General features: G+C 40.4%; 1 protein-coding gene across 1 annotated transcript; it reads right to left on the bottom strand.

The window, feature by feature from the left end:
* Positions 1-13,677: 13,677 nt before the first annotated feature.
* Positions 13,678-19,593, bottom strand: LOC121556301 (transmembrane protein 178B). Its single transcript, XM_041870215.2, has 4 exons — positions 19,181-19,593; positions 15,863-15,976; positions 15,252-15,389; positions 13,678-14,820 (listed from the first exon to the last, which is right to left on the bottom strand). Exons 1-4 carry the CDS (start codon positions 19,581-19,583, stop codon positions 14,573-14,575), a joined length of 903 nt encoding a protein of 300 aa, XP_041726149.2. The 5' UTR covers positions 19,584-19,593; the 3' UTR covers positions 13,678-14,572.
* Between the last annotated feature and the right edge of the window lie 2,021 nt (positions 19,594-21,614).

Below are 21,614 nucleotides of genomic sequence, written 5' to 3'. Positions count from 1 at the left end.
TATAAGCTTGACATCTAGCCACAGGGATTTTTTCCCATTCTTCAAAGGCAAAAACTGCTCCAGCCCTTCCAAGTTAATCACAATTTTCCCCTTAAACCACTCAAGTGTTGCTTCTAGTCAGTATGCTTAGGGTCATTGTCCTGCTGGAAGAAGTAACCTCCGTCCCAGTCTCAAATCTCTGGAAGACTAGAACAGGTTTCCCTCAATGCTTTCCTGTATTTACGCCATCCATCATTCCTTCAATTCAGCCAGTTTCCCAGTCCCTACACGATGAAAAACATGTTTGACACAGAATTTTAAAGTCATTCATACTGTATATTTTCATCATTACATAATTGTATATTTTTTGTATATTAATTACAACTACATGTAAGTAAGTTATTGTTTATGGCATTATATGTCTACTCTACTCTATTCCTGCTTTCTCTCTCCTCCCTTTTCCCTGACGATGGATTTACAGAACAGGAGGAATACAAGGAAATTCATTACAATTTCACGATCAAAGGGTACCTATGACACATTTGTACCTCATAATACCATAACCTTTCCCGATTTTTTGTGTTTTTGTGGTGCTTCCTTTTCATGTCTCACTGCAGGATAAGTTAATTTCACTACATTTTATTTATTTTTACATTTTTATTTTTAATTCCCTCACTAAACCACATCTTCTGTCCCTGTGAATTAAATGCCATTTAAAAGATATATTTTGTTTTATTCTTTTAATCACTTTCAAATCTAATTCTACTGATGATTACGGCATTAAGGTCTTAATTCCTTCTCATTTTCTTTACCCGTGTCCACAATCTGCAGGGTTAGTTCAGCTTCAAGGATAGCTGAAGCTGGAGAAGGCATAACCTCTAGTCCTACTACATTCACACATATTCAAATTCTGCTCTTGTTTCCATTTTCCTCAAAATAATGTCCCTGTTTTATCTTTGCATCATCTCTTTTGGCAGCTAATACACTCATTGTTAATGGTAGCATGTGTGTGTTTTTTTGATCTTGAAATGTACACATTCAGTTTAATCTTTATTCAATTTCTCATTAACCTCCTATTCAAACTTGGTCTGTTGTTTTTGTGTGTCCTACATCCTGATCTTTATGGTTTGTCAAGGCGTTCATATAAACACACATTTCTAACTGCTGTTCATGTCATCAGGCTTTATACATAAAGATAATACATATTATGACAGTATTTGTTCACATATACATATGTTTGTGTGCTTTATGAGCAGTGCTCCTCAAACAGCCTCAGGTGGTGTGTCTCTGTCTTATGACTGGAAGGGTTTCAGTATTTCACATACTGTGCACATCATTCACTCCACAAATATTAAACTTGCACAACAAATGTAAAGTGCCTTTGAGCGTATTAGTAGATTCAGGTTGGTTTGTATCAAAACTGCAGGCGCCCCGTGGTTTTTCATGCTCCAACAGTTTCCCGTGTGTATCAGAATGGTCCACAATCCAAAAGGACATCCAGCCAACAGCTACAACTGTGAAAGCATTACAGTCAACATACTGGGCCAGCATCTCTGTACATTTACACGACACCTTGCTCGAGTCCATGCCCTACTATTTCTAACAATTTTATAAGTTATTGTGAATTATTCTTGGTTATTGTATCTGTTATTTCCCCGCCCTTTTCATGTCCACTCAGCTTTCTACCATAAATAAATACATTAATACCAGCCACAACTGTACTTTCCCCAGTTCATGGGAATCTTTCTTTACCAACTGTCTAACAGTCGTTGGTGTCACACTGACTCGCTCTCGCTCTCAGAGTATGGTGTGGACCCCCAGGTTGGTGAGGCTGAGAGATGAGGGGGGATGAGAGGGAGGACACGGTCTCTTACTCCCAATCATCACCTCTGCCTTCCCCTTCCCTCACCCACAGAGTCTTCCCTTAATCTTACCGCACTGCTCCGTGCTCCTACCCCCCCCTCCCCCCTCACCCCCTGCCCCCCTGCTTCTGCTCCCCCTCCACCCATCCACCACAGCCCTACTCCATCCACTTCCATCTCTTCCTCATCAACCACCACTATCACATCTTCCCTCAAGCCTCATCTATTTACCACTGTCACAACCTCCCTCAACCCCTCCCAGCACCAACCACATATCCTATCTCAGCCCTACCCACCAACCTATCTCCCCCACTCCTCCCCACCCCTCCTTCCCATCCTGCCGTCATCTCCAGTTCCCACCCTCTCTTCCCTCTCCCTCACCTAAGCCCATGATAATCATCCAAACAAATCATCTCTAGAAGATGCCAAGCACATACAACATTGCTGGATGACATTGTAAATACCTCTCAAAATAGCCCTAAAATCACCAGATTACCTTCAATTAATAAATGCAGTAGGTAATCAGTGTCATCTTCCCCTACCATTAGGAAATATCTTAAGAGTATTGACCTAGTCTAATCACACCAACTTCCTCCCCAAGTGTTTTATCAAACATTCTCTTGTTATAATGCTGGTACAGTCAAAGCCTACGGTTGAGGAGGAGGTTCTGTCTTTGCTTTTCTGATGTTTTGTGTTCCAGGTAAACATCATCGAGGCCCTCACCATGCAACTGCCTGAAGTTCCTGTGAGAAGCATCCTAAAGCCGCTACCATTGGAAGGTCCTCTCACGTCGCGGGTAATTCTACCCTTCTTCACCCCTAATTGTGTTCAATAAACCTCAGTAGTTAAATTATATTTATATTTTGCTATACAACTTCAGTGGTGGCAACATAATGTATAACCATACTTCACATAAACTTAATTTAAACCAACAACCACATAAAGAAATGTAAGGATTTAATTTTTTTTACATTCTTTTCATTTTATTTTTTAATCATTATTTAAAATGTTGATTACATATATTCAGAATTCATTGAGCAATGGGGCATGTTTGCTGCACTAAGCTGCAATAAGTGGGATTCTGTAGAAGACTTATTTCCAGGCAAATCATGATGTTATCTCTTTCTGAGTTCACACCTTCTAATGGGAAAAATGTCTTATTAAAACATTACTCCAGGTTTTTACCTGATATGTCATAATATATATTGAATGTGTCTTACAAATATATTATTCTATATTATTTTGTTAAACAAAACTTAAATTTGCTTCTAATGCTCAAATTAAAATTATACTTGATTGAGTGAAATGTGTATTTTGCCTTTAGTTACTCCATGTCTAATATATTCTCAAGAAATACTATTCAATTCCACAAGAAATTTACTAACCAATTGGATGGAATTTCGCACTCTATATGGCTTAATAACCAAAATGTATCAATTGCTTCCCTCAGTGGGAGCTTTCTATAGGCCTTGACTACAGTGTAAAGCATTGTCTGTTTCTTCCCACTCGCACACTATGTTGTTTTTCTCATCTTTTGAGGACAATTGGTCACCAACAGCGACCACGTTTTAATGCTCAGTCAATCTTATTAAATCCATTGCTTATTTCTCCCTAACAGTATGTGATTTTAGCTGTCTTTGTCAATAAGCTGACACAGCTGAGTTACCAACTCCATTCCTATTTTTCTTCCCTGAGCAACAACCCGTTATTTTTACTGCCAGTCTTAGATATATTTTGGCCGCCTTGAACTCACTGAACACACCTGTTTCTCAGAAATAGTCAAATTACTAACATGGAAAACTTATGCTCTTACACCACATCAAAAAGAAAATGAGGTCTAAAAATGGATAGCCAAGGGAGGTTGCTTGTTAAGTTTATGTCCAAGTTCAGTGAGGCTGTATGTTTAGGATAACATTTACAAATGGAAAATTCTACCCTAGTTTCACCGTCATATTATTGTCAGATGCATCTTTTTTCATCCTTCAGTGTTTCTAAACCAACAAATCTCATATACTGGGGTTTGGTTTAAATGTAACTTCTTGTCTGTTAAAGCTCTATTATTTTTCCTATATTCCATCTCCTACACACTTTGCATATTTTATCTTCTGGGCTTTCCTGACCATAACTGCTAATTACGATGTAATTAATTACGCAACATGACTTCATTCTTTTCGTTTTTTTTTCTTTGATTGTCTGTGTGCCCAACATCTCCATTCTTACTGTTATTACTGTACAGCAGAGTATTCAGCTTGAGGTCCACGACCCATATACCATGCAGGGGGTCTGCAAAACATAAAAATCATAAAAGTATTATTTTATTTTATTCCCATTTCAATGTTTCACATTCAATATAAACCTACAACAACCAAATAAATCATTATTAAAAAAAAACAAATATATACATTTTGATTTCATCCACACACAAAAAGAGGATATCTTATTTTCTTTCTAATGTCAACTAACGTGGTGATGGGGGTCCCTGTGTCTAAGTTCTGGGGGATTGGAAGGTTGAACCCTGCATAACTGTTCAACACCTCAGGTACACAGTCCTTTTCTCTCAATCACTAAAAACCACGCTTCTCTTCCTCTGTATAATAACACTACATCCATTCCCTCCTCTTAAAGATGTTACCCGTGTGTATGTGTGGGTAATGATGCCCATTAATAGCCATTAACCAGGCCCTGATAATGCCCTGTCTGTCTGTCTGTCTGTCTGGCTGTAAGTCCTGTGATGTTTTTGGCTTTAAGAGCAGAATCTATTGATTACTAAGACCAAGTCATTAGTGGTGTGATTTAATCAGACAGCTCTACTAAGCCTCCTGGTATGACACCCCACTCTCTCCACTGAGATGTTTCAATCATGCTAGCCTGCAGGGCTCCGTGTACGAAATTCTCCCAGCTGTTGAAAGAGAAAGGAAGGCTTTTCTTCTCCGGGCTTCAATTAAGCACCCAGTTTATGCAGGGATGGTAACTGTCTGTCTGGCACTGAAAATGAAATTAAAACCTCTCGCAATTATCATCTCTCTTCCATACTTCTATTTCCATCTCGGAACACATAGGAGCTTCTGACTAGTTTGCTTTCATATTTTACCCAGTGGTCTGACAGCTATAACAAAAGAAGACATATCTCCATTAAGCAATCATCCAAGTTCTATGGATTACCTAAAAGGAAAAAGTTGTTTCATTTAAGAATAAGGTAGGAGACAGTGGTTAGGTTATAATGAATCCCTCCCTTTTTTTACAAGATCCTCCCATGTAGATAAATTGTGAATTTTCTATTTTGTGAATCTTTCCATCTTACCCACGATGATTACAATACATTACTCCATCTCTCATGTAATAAGCCAATGCAATCACAATGATCTATTCCTCAGAAGAATGCTAAAGCCCTGCCCTAGTGGATATGGCCTCTTCCTCCTTACGTTCTCTTAAATCTTTCAACAATATCGAGAGGAAAGAGAATCAATAGAGCTGCCAGGGAAGGAGGACACGAATCAGCGATCGCTTCTGGGCTGTCAAATCCAAGGCACATGTGTGGGGGCCAGTGTTTAATAATGTGATTATATAGAAAATTCTGCTGGGTTGTTGCAGAATTGCTGAAAATCTACTTCCATAATTTTACTATGTGAATTTTAGTTTTGAGTTATAGTCATTTATATTTTTGACTAGTGTTCTGAGTTACTAGTGTTCTTTACTAATTAAATAAATACATACATATATATTTTCCTCATAAACTCTTGAAATCTTTGAGTGCTTTCGAGACTATTGAAAAACAAATCCTTATATTTTATTTTATCCCCATTTGTATGACGCTCCTAACTAAGGTTGATGAATGAAAAAACCAAATAGAGTGTTTCCCTCCCTGCCTCCCCCCTCCTCCTCTCTCTCTCTACCCTTGTGTTTTGTTTATGTCAAACTTGACCCCTTCGTGATAACATTTTAGTCTGCCGGTGGACAGCTGATAATCCGTCTCAGGGGCTCCTTAGGTTGGTAAATGGGATTACTGCCAGGCATTGTCTGTGTCCTGTGTGCTTGTGTGGTTTCACTTACACCCCATCCACCATCCCATCTCACCATTAGTATGCATAGTGAACAGCTATATGTAAATCTGCTTGTCATTATCACATTCTTATTAGCTCCATATTACTAAGAAGGGGTTATGAGCGATAAGGAAGGGGGGGGTGGGCCGGTGTTGACGACGGATGGCCACAAGGCCTCTTGGGATTCTAAATCATCTGTGTGACCCACCACCAGCTTTGTACAGACACAGGCTCTATTATTTGCTGCTTTCATTTTCTTACAATCCATTATTATTAGGGTGTTGCCATCATCGTTGCACCACCGGTTTGAGAGTGTCTATGCTGTAGTTGTCAGAGGGCTTGATTTTAAAGAGTGCTGATCTCTCAAGTGTTTGCCTGCTCTAAAAATCTTGGTATTCCAAGTGAACACTGTACATATGTTACTTCACCCAAGCGTGCCATTTACAAATGCTGTGTCCTCTGGAGTGGTGTCTGCGTGCCTGCATTTAAACCCATACGATGCATGTGTCTGTGATTAGTCCACTGCATGTGCTCAGCTAGACGTCCATAGGCGTCGTGTTCATTTGCTTAATGATTTTAAGTGTCCTCTTTTTGTCAATCATTTACTTTCATGAGGGCTGTTACACAGGCAGAAGGAATAGTAAATATTTGATTGAAAGGTATCTTCTCTTGGCTCAAAAATTTTTCAGTCTGAGGGAATCATACATTTTCCAAGGTTACTATGCCTTGTAGCCTACTTGAAATCAACACACAGGTGAGGGATTCAACCCTATTCTAGGCACAACAAACTACTTTTGTTGTGATTGGTCGGATTGGTTAAGATTGCTCAAATGTCTCTGTCTCTACTCCCTCAATCTTGTTCTTCCCCTGCAGATTTATTTAGTCGTATAATCGCGCCGGGCGGCTGGGAGACCTTGGGGATGTTACCTGCTGAAGCATGACCCCTGCCGAGTCCACACGGTACCCAGGTCAGGACCTGCTCGAACAATCCCCAACATGAAACCTCTCACCACTGTCGTCAACACTACATGAGTAGTAGGTGCACACTCCCCCTCCCAAGAAATAAAACATGAATCTGTTCAACGATGTTTTCCATAACAGATAACACCTACACCTAGCAATGAAGCTTCCACTTGGTTATACGTGTTTTCTGGAGATGTATTTGAATGAAAGCTATTGCCTAGTGACTAAAGGTATATCTCTGGTAAATTGGTTTAGTGCTCCCTGTACAATCAGGAAAATATTTATCAGCCACCAATTTGGTGCAAGTTCTCCCACTTAAAAAAAGATGAGAGAGGCCTGTAATTTTCATCATGAGTACCGTCAACTACTGTGACAGACACACTCCAGAAAATCACATTGTAGGATTTTTAATGAATTTATTCCTGGAAATTATGGTGAAAAATAATATTTAGTCAATAACAAAAGTTTCTCAATGCTTGTTATATACCCTTTGTTGACAATGAAACACAGAGTCAAACGTTTTCTGCTGAGTCTTCACACGGTTTTCACACACTGTCTGCTTATTTCCCATTCCTCCATGCAGACTTAGAGCAGTGATGTTTGGGGCTGTCGCTGGAAGCAACACAATCCACCTCCCTCCAAAGATTTTCTCAGGAGTTGAGATCTGAGACTGGCTATTCCACTCCAGACCTTGAAATACTTCTTACACCATCCGTTGCCAGGTAGTTGTGTTTAGGATCACATTGTCATGCTAGACATTTCATCTTCAATGCTCTTGCTGATGGGAAGGAAGGGTTTCACTCAAAAATCTCCGATACATGGCCCCATTCATTCTTTCACTTTACACGGATCAGTCGTCCCTGTCCTTTGAATAAAAACCCCACTGTGATGTTACCACCCCCCATGCTTCACAGTGAGTATGGTGTTCTTTGAATGCCAACTCAGCATTCTTTGTCCTCCAAAGCAACACCAGTTGAGTTTTAAAGTTATATTTTGGTTTCATTTTCCATATGACATTCTCCAATCCTCTTCTGGATCCATCCAAATACCCTCTAGCAAACTTCAGGCAGGCCTGGACATGTACTGGCTTAAGCAGAGGGACAGTCTGTCATTGGAGTCCCTGGCAGGCGTAGTGTGTTACTAGTGGTAGGCTTTGTTGCTTTGGTCCCAGCTCTGGGTCATTCACTAGGTCCCCCTGTGTGGTTCTGGGATTTTTGCTCACCGTTCTTGTGATCATTTTGTTACGGGGTGAGATCTTGCGTGGAGCCAGATCGAGGGAGATTATCAGTGGTCTTATATGTCTTCCATTTCTTAATATTTGCTCCCACAGTTGATTTCTTTAACCAGTGTTACTTGCCCAGATTCAGTCTTCCCAGCCTGGTGCAGGTCTACAATTTTGTTTCTGGTGTCCTTTGACAGCTCTTTAGTCTTAGCCATAGTGGAGTTTGGAGTGTGACTGTTTGAGGTTGTGACAGGTGTCTTTTTATTGCAGTAACAAGTTCAAACAGGTGCCAAATCTTCTGAGTGTGGAGGACGAGGGCCTCTTAATGTTGTTATTTACAGGTCTGTGAAGCCAGAAATCTTGCTTGTTTGTAGGTGACCAAATACATATTTTCCACCATAGTGTAGAATAAATTCGTTAAATTCCTACAATGTGATTTTCTGAAATTTTCCTCAATTTGTCTGTCATGATTGACGTGTACCTATGATAAATTACCCAGGCTTCTACCTCTCATCTTTTAAGTGGGATCACAATTAATTGCTCTTCCCCACATGTATGTAGAAAGGTATATTTTATAATCTAAAGGAATTCAACAAAATACCTGGTATAGTGTTATTTTTAAGATTAGTTTGGAAAAAGTTATCTTACCTGTAAAAACCTATCCCATAGTCTTTAAATGTTGATTCAGAAAGGCTAGTATAGCTGAGAGGTAATGGCGTTTATAATTGTATATTACTACATTGGATGAGGGCTCATCTCAAGACTGTCCAGTCATTTATCTATAAGAATTATTTTTGTGTACAATAAAATATTTTTGATAGTACCCTGAGAGAAGAAGATATAGAAGTAGAGGGATCATTTATGAAATATGTTTGTCTTGTACTCTAATTTAATATCATGCCATATCATGTAATGACATCTCATGTTTGCCTTTTTTCATGCCCATGTGAACTATCAATTTATCTGTAGTCAGTTGTTCGATGGTTAGCTACTACACTGCAGCCTTGACTCTTCCTCAGTTGCTGGAATAGACACATGACTGAGGACACAGCCAGAAAATACCCAACTCTCCTCTAGGTGGCAATGTGTCATAAGCAATAGATGGTACAAGCAACACTTAGACCAGGGTTTCTTAGCCTCTATGGCTGTGTTTAGACAGGCAGCGCAATTCTTATATTTTCTTCACTAATTGGTATTTTGACCAATCAGATCAGCTCTTAAAAATATCTAACATGAAAAGATCTGTGATTGGTCAAAAGACCCATTAGTGGGAAAAAAGATCAGAATTGGGCTGCCTGTCTAAACATAGCCTAATATTATTACAGGGAATTCATCCATTGAGGTCCACTTAAATTAAGTCTAGCATTTGGAGTAAATCATTGTCAGCTCACTAACTGACAGAGATGACAGCAACATCCATGGGATTGTTTTTAAAACCTCATAAATGATGTATTAGTTTGGAGAATTAATATATGCTACATACTGATGAAAGGCAAACTGAGATGGATAATGTTTTTATTTTTTTATTGTGAAATCATGTAATTCCTCTGAAAAATAAATAAAGTTTTCTGAATGTGCCATATGTCCAACCATAATTTTACTGCAGTGGTTGCAAAAACCATAATAGCCTATTTGATTATACTCTCCATGAGTGGGAAATACTGTAAGCCCAGATGGGCAGTTCACAGGAAGAGGTTTACCTAAGCTCAGTGTTTTTCTGTCATGACATAACATGACATAGACATCTAAAATACATTAATAATACAGACACATCAGACTTCAGAATAGTATATTAATTACATTTTATTTCAGTAAAATAAATTAGATTAAAAAATGGACACAAGTTTGAATACATTAAAAGAAATTAACCATAATGATCTCATGCGAGACTATAATGTATTTGTATCGTCTTTCTCCATCCTCAGTGGATTTAACCAGTATAAATGACTTATAGAAAATCATAGCAGTGCTACTTCAAGAGGTGCCACTTGAAATTGTGGCATTTGTACACAGCGTCCCACATTGCTCACATTGAACACTTTCCAGTTCCTCATGAAACACTAGAAGTCCCAATAAGAGAAGCATGTTGCTGTCACTTTTGCATACAAGTTGTATATTGTGCTTACCCCTTCTCTCATTCTTTCTTACGTGGCCACTTTACAACTTTTTCAGCAATCTTGCTATGCTACCCAGGTTTTTCTCTATCAACCAAATTAGCAACAAAACCTTTATCATCATTCAAACAACGCAATTGCAATACATGTATTGTTTATTGTACCAATTATCCATGCATTCAATACCATTGGCCAGTTTGGAGATCTAAGGGACAAAACCTGTACTTACAGTGAGGGAAAAAAGTATTTGATCCCCTGCTGATTTTGTACGTTTACCCACTGACAAAGAAATTATCAGTCTATAATTTTTATGGTAGGTTTATTTGAACAGTGAGAGACAGAATAACAACAACAAAATCCAGAAAAACGCATGTCAAAAATGTTATAAATTGATTTGCATTTTAATGAGGGAAATAAGTATTTGACCCCTCTGCAAACCATGACTTACTACTTGGTGGCAAAACCCTTGTTGGCAATCACAGAGGTCAGACATTTCTTGTAGTTGGTCACCAGGTTTGCACACATCTCAGGAGGAATTCTGTCCCACTCCTCTTTGCAGATCTTCTCCAAGTCATTAAGGTTTCGAGGCTGACGTTTGGCAATTCGAACCTTCAGCTCCCTCCACAGATTTTCTATGGGATTAAGGTCTGGAGATTGGCTAGGCCACTCCAGGACCTTAATGTGCTTCTTCTTGAGCCACTCCTTTGTTGCCTTGGCCGTGTGTTTTGGGTCATTGTCATGCTGGAATACCCATCCACGACCCATTTTCAATGCCCTGGCTGAGGGAAGGAGGTTCTCACCCAAGATTTGATGGTACATGGCCCCGTCCATCGTCCCTTTGATGCGGTGAAGTTGTCCTGTCCCCTTAGAAGAAAAACACCCCCAAAGCATAATGTTTCCACCTCCATGTTTGACGGTGGGGATGGTGTTCTTGGGGTCATAGGCAGCATTCCTCCTCCTCCAAACACGGCGAGTTGAGTTGATGCCAAAGAGCTCCATTTTGGTCTCATCTGACCATTTTACTAACATGCGCAGCAGTTCTGCCCGGTTCGTGCAGGGCTATTGTTCCTTCACTCAGGGCGTAGTGTGTTACCAATTGTTTTCTTGGTGACTATGGTCCCAGCTGCCTTGAGATCATTGACAAGATCCTCCCGTGTAGTTCTGGGCTGATTCCTCACCGTTCTCATGATCATTGCAACTCCACGAGGTGAGATATTGCATGGAGCCCCAGGCAGAGGGAGATTGACAGTTATTTTGTGTTTCTTCCATTTGCGAATAATCGCACCAACTGTTGTCACCTTCTCACCAAGCTGCTTGGCGATGGTCTTGTAGCCCATTCCAGCCTTGTGTAGGTCTACAATCTTGTCCCTGACATCCTTGGAGAGCTCTTTGGTCTTGGCCATGGTGGAGAGTTTGGAATCTGATTGATTGATTGCTTCTGTGGACAGGTGTCTTTTATACAGTTAACAAACTGAGATTAGGAGCACTCCCTTAAGAGTGTGCTCCTAATCTCAGCTCGATACGTGTATAAAAGACACCTGGGAGCCAGAAATCTTTCTGATTGAGAGGGGTCAAATACTTATTTCCCTCATTAAAATGCAAATCAATTTATAACATTTTTGACATGCGTTTTCTGGATTTTTGTTGTTGTTATTCTGTCTCTCACTGTTCAAATAAACCTACCATTAAAATTATAGACTGATCATTTCTTTGTCAGTGGGCAAACGTACAAAATCAGCAGGGGATCAAATACTTTTTTCCCTCACTGTGGTGATATAAACTGGAGGAGAAGACTGTGGATGAGCTCACCAATATACACAACTCTTTTACAAGTCTGAGGTGGTGCTACATGTAGTAACAATGTTTGGATGTTTCACTTTGTAGTCACTTTGAGGCAATGTTTTTATCTACAGTCAAATACTAATTCACTGGAAAGGTTATAGCTCATCACCTCACCACATAACACTGCTGAAAAAGTGTCACAATGAGTGTGCTTTTTTAAATGTAGGTAACAAAACAGTGTTCCTTGAGTACTCTGTACTCACAAAATACATAAATTCCATCTTACCTGTAATTACATCTTAATTCATGTGCAGTGCTAGCCTCCAAAGCCTGTCTGAACCTAGACCTGCCACAAACAAACTCACAACATGGCCTGAGTTTCATCCCAGATCCTTTATGTAATACACAAGTGTGCTTGTATCATTATTATACCTCTCAAGTCCTGTGAGAACTGTGCACTTACAGAGTACATTAATCCAATGTTACCCAAATGAGGGCCTTTTGACCTCTCCTTGTCTCTATGAATTGCAAAGGGGACTCAGAAAACTGCAAAGGGCCAGTAAGACTGCCTGTTGCTTGGGGCAAAAGTGGCACTGAAATTAAGAAATGGTGAGCTCCCTCAATTAATTCAGCCCACTTGCAGGATAGTGGTCGACTCAATAAGGATACTTCATGCTCAAGTGATACAGATGGTGCTTTTAACAGGACATCACGTTGTCTGCTTACAAGATACCACATATTTGGTCTTGTCTCCAAGAGACCTAAGCTGATTCCTAGTTTCCCCCCTACTGAGGAAGAATACAGAGAACAGCTATGGGCAAGAGCAGACACCCCTGCCCCAAACGAGAGGAGAGAAGGATTGGTAGACTGGAAAAAACAACATCCCAGTGGTGTTACTGATGTAAACATTAAGTATGACTTTTCACAGCCCTACTGCTATCTCAATGTAAATCTCAACATCACCCATTTTCACTTACAGAAGAATAGTAACAGAAATGTTGTGTTGAATAAGACATGGATTCAATTATAAACTTTAACAGAAGCTTTGGGAATCTATGCTGTGCAAAAACCTGCATTTTGCAGCAATTCACACAAACCAAATCACTCCATGCATTGCTACTTGCTACAATGTGTTGTGCTATGTGAAGGTTTTTGTGGCAGAATACATTAAATGCATGTCCAACACTGTTGTCTGCTGTTCAATTCCTGCCAAATCCTGTCACTTATAACTATAAATTACTGTCTGTCATTGTTTCTAAGTTTGAATGTGTTACCAGAAGGTTAAAACAATTTTCATTGAACCCAGTCCTTCAACATACAATACTAACTGTTACTTAAAGGTCCAAAGCAGCCGTTTATATTTCAATATCAAATCATTTCCAGGTAACAATTAAGTACCTTACTGTGATTGTTATCAGTTAAAATGGTCAGAAAGAAACAAAAATAGCTTCTTAGCAAAGAGCAATTTCTCAGGCAAGAATTTTGCTAAGACTGTCTGGGAGTGGTTTGAGTGGGGAGGGGAAAACTAATCAAACAGCTCTTACACTAAAATGGCATTATCATAATTTTCACAATTTCACAGTATTATTCCAACCTCATAGTGTGGAAATATATAACACAGACAAATCACATGTTTGACTGCACTGGGCCTTTAACTGCCTCTGCTACTCTCAAACAGTACTTACTGCACCTTGCAATCCCTCTTGTTCTTCTAATCATGAAGCATACCATTTATTCCAGCAAACAACATCACTGAAGACCCAAATCGCCATTGTTACCTCGAAACAAACAGAAAAAAAAACATTCTTATTCAAGAGTTACTTTATACAAACAATGACCTGAATCTACGTAGAGATGCATTTGTACATACTGAATCATAGAAGCGCTGAAAGATATGCTCTTCAAAAGCGCAGTTCTGTATTTTATCTTGCTGTTCCACCACTGCCATTTCCATTTTGTGCTCTTGGTCCTCTGCCGCAAGGAGCAGGTTTTAGGCTTAAACTGTAAAGTCCTTCCCAGGGATAATGCTTGATATCAGTCAGCGGATTCAAAACAATGGACAGTTTATGCCAGCATAATTTTTCGTTGCGAACAATAACAAACACAGTACAGACCACCCGACTAAAAGAGGAATGATGACAGGATGCTCTGCCACATTTTCTTGTTTGTAGGTTTGTTCCATTTAGAGATGTTTGTTGTTTCTTTCTAAGCTCTTGGAGTGTGTGCTTGTGTTGTTTGTGTTAAAAGAGAGCACCATTTTAAGACAATTCCTCTTGAAAATAAAACAGACAAACAGTCGCCTTTAGGCTGCCATAGAGTTAGTAGTCAAACGTTTAACAACAAAAAGGTCTTGCCATGTCCCAAAGTATTCTGGGGGCCATTACTCTGTGTGTCTTAGATGTACAGTAAATAGTTCAGTTTGGTGTGGTTTGTCTTTGCTCTGTTCTCCCATGTACAATTTCTCTGGTAAACTCTTGATTCAGATGGATGACAGGGGTGGTATGGACAGGGAAAGGGGATGAGGTGAGATGGTGGTTGGACAACAACGTTGGATGAGGTTGGATGGGTGTTGCTTCCTTGTGCGCTCTGTGGGCCAGTCACACGGTCCCATCACACGGTTCCGTTCTCCTGCCTGGGCTTGTGGACGGTTGTGCGGGAGGGGGTGCTTAGGGATGGGGCCAGGGTGCACAGGAATCCAGCCAGCAGAGTGAGGCCTAAGCCTCCCCAGGCACAGAACATGGACCAGCCGTAGCCATGGCTAATATCCTCTGGGAGGCCATACATGTAGCGTGGGTAGCGGGACAGCTCAAAGTTGATGCCTGCCACACACGTACACAGGGAGATGATACAGCATGTTCCTGAGGGAGGACAAGGAGAGAAACGGAAACGTATGGGATTCACTGCTAAATCATTCACAGCAACTTTAATTAACATATTATGTCATTCCTATGTTGGTAGGCCTAGTGGGTCAGCCAGACAATAGATGGTAACATCTTTACACTCCAGAGATGTCATGAGTTTTACAGAGATGTAAAACAGAGATTTCATGTGTTTTACAGAGATGTAAAACAGAGATGTCATGAGTTTTACAGAGATGTAAAACAGAGATGTCATGAGTTTCTTGTACGCCTTATTATATAAACCTATATGTGTTCACACATATAGCTCTCTCACACCCAAGCGCATATACCCACAACTACTGTAGTCTACACAATGCATCAAACAAACACACACATGCACACACACAGACACATACACACACCAAACAGAGAGAGGAGCCAGCTCTTACCTCCCATGAGAAAGAGTAGTCCAGCTACATACTGCATGAGGTCATGCTGCTGACAGCAGCCCAGCACTCCGATAATCCAGCCAAACAGGATGATGGACACGGCCATGCCCACAAAGCCAGCCGTCATCCTGCGTAGATCTGCACCAACAGACACACACCTCCATCATTTAGTGGACAAAGAACACTGGAGATCAGAGCAGAAGGCCTAGTGGGATCTACAGCATGCACAGCACAGAAATGCAATGCCTGCACAATCATATTCACAGCATATGATATACCGAAATATTCCTGCCACAAATAGAGCCATACACCCTTACAAATCCCTGTCACTTCCTTCACAGAACCATGTCGTTTTCCTTATCTTTTTGAAGGATATCAGAACTAGAGAGGGCGACAGGGAGGGGTGAACAGCGATAACAAGAAGATGAAATTGAGAGGATTGGTTTTATTACTATTGCTCTCAATGGCCGCCACTTTAAATGTATTTGATCCTGAGATAACAGTTAGAGAGAAAGAGAACTAGACAGAGAAAATGATTGAACCCAGGGAGAGTCCAGACATACTGTACAGCCAGTAAGACAGCCATTAGACAGAGACAGGCTCAGACTTACGGAGTGCATGCCACTCATCCTGACGGATGGTCTTGGTGATGTTGATGGGTAAATTCCGCGGAAGGATGGAGGAAGAGTAATGATACTTGACTGGGATGCACCGCTGAATCAATCCTGAAGAAAATATTTTATGATTAGGATAGAAACACAGTCTTGATAAGATCTTGATAAAACAGGCTGCTTTGCAGACAAAATACTTAACCACACTGAATATGGTGGCTCAGTTAAGCATGTAGACACTACGGTAGTTCTAAAACAGAACATTGTTATGAGTCCTTTGTGTCACTGTGAATGACGTCGTCATGCAATATCCTCAGTGTGCCTCTCAACGTGAGAGACAGCTAGCTGTGATTCAGAGCAGAAACAGCATCCGGCATCATTCATGTAGATCAGCCTCTAATTAGGCTCTCTCAGTGCGAGGTGGGTATCCAGACCAATTATACCAACAGGAAGAGTAGAGAGTTGCATTACTGTTTCATCATATCACTGTGATGAGATAGACACCTATGCTCAAATGACATATTATTATTGCAAATATCTTCACATATACCAGGATGTTGTGTTCTCTAATCATTGTAGTTCATTTACCAACAGTTAATTGTTAGATCGATAAATTGTTATCAGGGAGAAGGGAGATTTATGCTGGAATATGTTTGTGACGTGATTTTTTAAGTGTGGAATAAGACCCCTGCCATAAAGCCTAGTCAGTCACCATCGATGGAAATGGCTAAATGGTTCTGGCATAAACAAGAGGAAGAATCAAAAAGGAAAACATGAACAAGTGATAATGTTCAAAAAGGGTTTGAAAAGGCCTTAGCATTGAGTTCACTCTGTTCAGAGTACAGAAATACATAATTCATTGTTCTCGTGTCAGGTGGGGAAGCACACGTCATCCAGATGAGCGGTGAGACATTTCTATCCCATGACTACTTCTGCTAAATCTAACATGGTGTGAGCCTCAAGACCAAGAGCAATGGATGGAGACCAATTTTCTAAGCACTTGCTCAGTAGTAGATCTGGCTACCTACTCGCTTTATTGTTTGATCAATTTTAGGTCAAAGGCAACAAAAACAAGTCATCAAATGTGAGAACCCAATGTTGAGGCAGGGATATCGCCAAAACGTTGGTATTGACCCACCAAATGTGATAGAGTTGTCAAAAGTCACACCTGAACTTCAGCTGCAAACATTCAGCTACGGAAGCTAAGATACTGTATGCAGGCTAAAACATGGAGCCAACAGTTCACAACCTCATATGGAACTATAGCAGCCTGAGGGATGAAATAGACATTGCTGGATTGGGTTCCATGTCCCAGTTACTGAGGAGAATCTATAGTATTGGCCAAATTAATCACTTTTAATGTGCTCTGGTCTCACATTCTGGTGGTAGCCAGATCTGTTTGTGCTTTAGCCAACTAATCTGTCGTTTGTTGTCATGCCATACATGTAGCATTGAATCACAGGGTTGAAGATTTAATCTTAAATCAGCCATAAATCCACGTATCACAGGGGGAATGGAAGATTGTTGTGTGAAACAGGGAATGGAAACTAAATGCAAGTTTCACCCAAAAAATTACATTGTTAAAACATTTCTAGGGTTGACGTGTTATGCTCGACCCGCTCAGTTTTCCACCACAAAACACCAGAAAAGGGGCAAAAAAATGAGAACCAGCTCACCTGTTTTTACACTATGATTTTACTATAGATGGGTTGGTTGTTTAACAAAACCGATGCATACGCAACTATGGGGCAAAACAGACAGGGTTGGCTTAGATTGTTGACAACATGTAAACTATATTTCCTCTCCTATGTTAATTGAAAACAAATACATTTGCACAATAAGCACTTACTTGTTGTCTCTCAATACATCGTTACAGTTGTTGGTTAGCTAGCTAGCACATTTTGGCCATATTAGCATAGACATGACATCAGTCAAAACACCTCAAAACAAGACATGGTATCAAGAACAAGATCAAGCTAGCTGAAACGAGCCACCTACAATTCCCCACATGGCAGCTTGTCATTGTTCTTAGCTGGCCATCCAGAATAACAAAATGAGGGACAAACGTAAATGAATCACTAATCACATTAAATAAATAATAATCTTCAGAAATGACTTTTTCAAAGCAACAAAATAATTAGGGCTTTACAATGATGCTGAAAACGTGGATACATTTTGGGGTTAAGGGGTTAAAATCTTCCTAGAAGTCACAGAGGGTGCACAGAGGGACACATCAAAATGCTGAATTGTATTCTTATAAAAAATCTGATGTATTGAATTCTCCATGTGGTCTATATTAAAGGGCACTTCATTTAATATAACAGGCTTTTAAAATTCAACATTGGTGCACAATTTCTAATTAAAATATTAAAAGGGATGCAAAAGGAACTATTTTCGTGGAACAACCCAAGAACATTTATGTTTTCACTGTCCTCTTAGGCCTACTCTGGACAGTTTGAATCTGATTGAATACATTAGGAAAACATCCTGGTAAACAAACATGCTATAATTTCTGGAGAATTCTCCAAAATGTTCAGTATCCTGAATTTCCCTTGAATTAAGGTACTGTGTTTATGATAACATTGCTTTCGTTCTCTCATTATTCATCAGAATCTCAGAGTTGTCAGGCATGAACGCCTCATTGCATTGCACAGAAAACCCTGATCTTATGTATCGGACGAGGCCGTTCTGCGAGAGTTCCATGCACTGTGATTTTCTCTCCTGCAGCTCAAAATTCCCACGAACCAGGATGTTTATCAATAATTCAGTCTTTGCTCTTCTCTCGGTCTCCCCCGTGGCCGTCGACGCATCACCCATAACACATTATCTAGTATTTTAATGTAACAGATGCCAAATGCACTCAGCAAAATTGAAATGTCCAAATAGCACCTGAGACAAAACCTTTTCGCTTTTACAAGGGAAGACCCCCTTCCTCCGCCATAGTGTGCTATTGCAAGGCAAACGGGCTGGTCGCAAAGCCTAAATTAAATTCAGCACCATGGACAGAGCTGTACACAAAGCGTAAAAAAATACGGAGGTGTCACGTCTTCGGCGTCACGGACACTACTGGCATTCCCATCTAGATTATTTACTGTAGGCTACTGTAGTTTACAATGATGAACAAAAGCCGCTCTTGTAAAATATTATTATGGCAACGGCCCTACAGTGACAGTTACGAGCATCAGTTAATCCCATGCCCAGTGTATCAATATGATCATGTTGAGCTTGGATCTGAGCAACATGCTTACACTCAGTGAGCAGCATCAGCACCACATCACACCAGGGCCTGATGTAGGCTATTAGCTGTAGCATCCTTACCTTTATATATGAGGTCCTCTGTCTCCAGGTCAAATCCATCTCGAAGACACTTTCTCCAGAGCCCAGATATGGTTGAATTGAACTGGCGATTGCAGTGGGACTCCATAGCTGATGCTGCGGCCAGAAAGTGCCGTTTTTCCCTAATAAGAGGCTGAGCTCCGGCACTTGGACCGTTACCTTTCCTTTCAATGCCCTTTGGGGGCATCTGGAGGGGGAGATTGCTATTTGAGATGTAGATGTACCCCGGGTCGTTTCTCTTGTTGGCGTAGTTTTTACACCTTTCTCGGTGTCTCCGCGCATCTGTCTCATACCAATAGTCGGTGCAGATTGCCATGGCTAGCAACCCCAACGCACATAACGCTAAGAACAGCCCACTGCTGGTTAAAATTTTCATGGCGGCCATCTTCCCACTCGATGGAGAGCCCAGACAGTCGCGAGAAGAATCCTCGGCTGCCGTGATGGTACCCCGTGTCAAAAATCACGACGGCGCTCACAGCCTCATGGAGCTCTGGACAGCAAACATGATGGACGCCCCGGTTCTCTTGGGCTAGATGCTGTCTATTGTTGTAGTGCGTCCCGGCAGATGTGATGATTTTTCCACCATATGTTTTGGTACTGTAAAGAGGAGATGGGATGGATGGCGAGTGGGTAGTGATGCAATGCACTCTCTCTCCTCTCGGGTTTCAGTAGGATGGTAAGAAACTAAGCGCTGGCAATAGATCTCCAGCAGCTTGTTCAATAATAATAATAATAATAATAATAATAATAATAGGGGTAAACATGTATGATTAAATATTAATACATTGTGTTAATATACGAATTATATCATATGTATTATTAGTAGTATTGTTGTTATTATTTGGGACATTGTGATCTACTACAACTGTAAGGACCTGACACAGTTGTTTTACTTTCATATGAAGTATATACAGTACCAGTCAAAAGTTTGGACACACCTACTCATTCAAGGGTTTTTCTTTACTTTTACTATTTTCTACATTGTAGAATAATAGTGAAGACATCAAAACTATGAAATAACACATATGGAGTCATGTAGTAACCAAAACAGTGTTTAACAAATCAAAATATATTTTACATTTAAGATTCTTCAAAGTAGCCACCTTTTACTTTGATGACAGCTTTGCACACTCTTGTTCCCACATATGCTGAGCACTTGTTAGCTGCTTTTCCTTCACTCTGCGGTCCAACTCATCCCAAACCATCACAATTGGGTTGAGGTCGGGTGATTGTGGAGGCCAGGTCATCTGATGCAGCACTCCATCACTCTCCTTCTTGGTAAAATAGCCCTTACACAGCCTGGAGGTGTGTTGGGTCATTGTCCTGTTGAAAAACTAATTATAGTCCCACTAAGCGCCAACCAGATGGGATGGCGTATCGTTGCAGAATGCAAAGCACCCCCACACCATCACACCTCCTCCTCCATGCTTCAAGGTGGGAACCACACATGCAGAGATAATCCGTTCACCTAGTCTGCGCCTCACAAAGACACAGCGGTTGGAACCAAAAATCTCAATTTGGACTCATCAGACCAAAGGACAGATTTCCACAGGTCTAATGTCCATTGCTTGTGTTTCTTGGCCCAAGCAAGTCTCTTCTTCTTATTGGTGTCCTTTAGTAGTGGTTTCTTTGCAGCAATTAGACCATGAAGGCCTGATTCACGCAGTCCCCTCTGAACAGTTGATGTTGAGATGTGTCTGTGACTTGAACTCTGTGAAGCATTTATTTAGGCTGCAATTTCTGAGGCTGGTAACTCTAATGAACTTATCCTCTGCAGCAGAGGTAACTCTGGGTCTTCCTTTCCTGTGGCGGTCCTCATGAGAGCCAGTTTCATCATAACGCTTGATGGTTTTTGCGACTGCACTTGAAGAAACTTTCAAAGTTCTTGAAATGATCCGTATTGACTGACCTTCATTTCTTAAAGTAATGATGGACTGTCGTTTCTCTTTGCTTATTTGAGCTGTTCTTGCCATAGTATGGACTTGGTCTTTTACCAAATTGGGCTATCTTCTGTATACCACCCCTATCTTGTCACAACACAACTGATTGGCTCAAATGCATTAAGAAGGAAATAAATTTCACAAATTAACTTTTAACAAGGCACACCTGTTAATTGAAATGCATTCCAGGTGACTACCTCATGAAGCTGATTGAGAGAATGCCAAGAGTGTGCAAAGCTGTCATCAAAGCAAAGGGTGGCTACTTTGAAGAATCTCAAATATGTTTTGATTTGTTTAACACATGTAGTAAGATTTTGGTTACTACATGATTCCATATGTGTTATTTCATAGTTTTGATGTCTTCACTATTATTCTACAATGTAGAAAATAGTAAACATAAAGAAAAACCCTTGAATGAGTAGGTGTGTTCAATCTTTTGACTGGTATTGTATATTGGGCCATGAAGAAACATACAC

Source organism: Coregonus clupeaformis, unplaced genomic scaffold (assembly GCF_020615455.1).
Source record: "Coregonus clupeaformis isolate EN_2021a unplaced genomic scaffold, ASM2061545v1 scaf0964, whole genome shotgun sequence".
Taxonomy (NCBI): Eukaryota; Metazoa; Chordata; class Actinopteri; order Salmoniformes; family Salmonidae; genus Coregonus; species Coregonus clupeaformis.
The sequence above is the reverse complement of the archived record's forward strand: the minus strand, read 5'-3'. Positions and strand labels throughout refer to the sequence as shown.

Coding starts and splice junctions, on each gene's coding strand:
- LOC121556301 (XM_041870215.2), bottom strand. CDS start 19,583: ATGGCCGCCATGAAAATTTTAACCAGCAGTGGGCTGTTCTTAGCGTTA. Junction 15,390..15,862: donor GGATGAGTGGCATGCACTCC/GTAAGTCTGAGC, acceptor CTGTTGGTGCAG/ATCTACGCAGGATGACGGCT. Junction 14,821..15,251: donor ACTACTCTTTCTCATGGGAG/GTAAGAGCTGGC, acceptor GTCCTCCCTCAG/GAACATGCTGTATCATCTCC.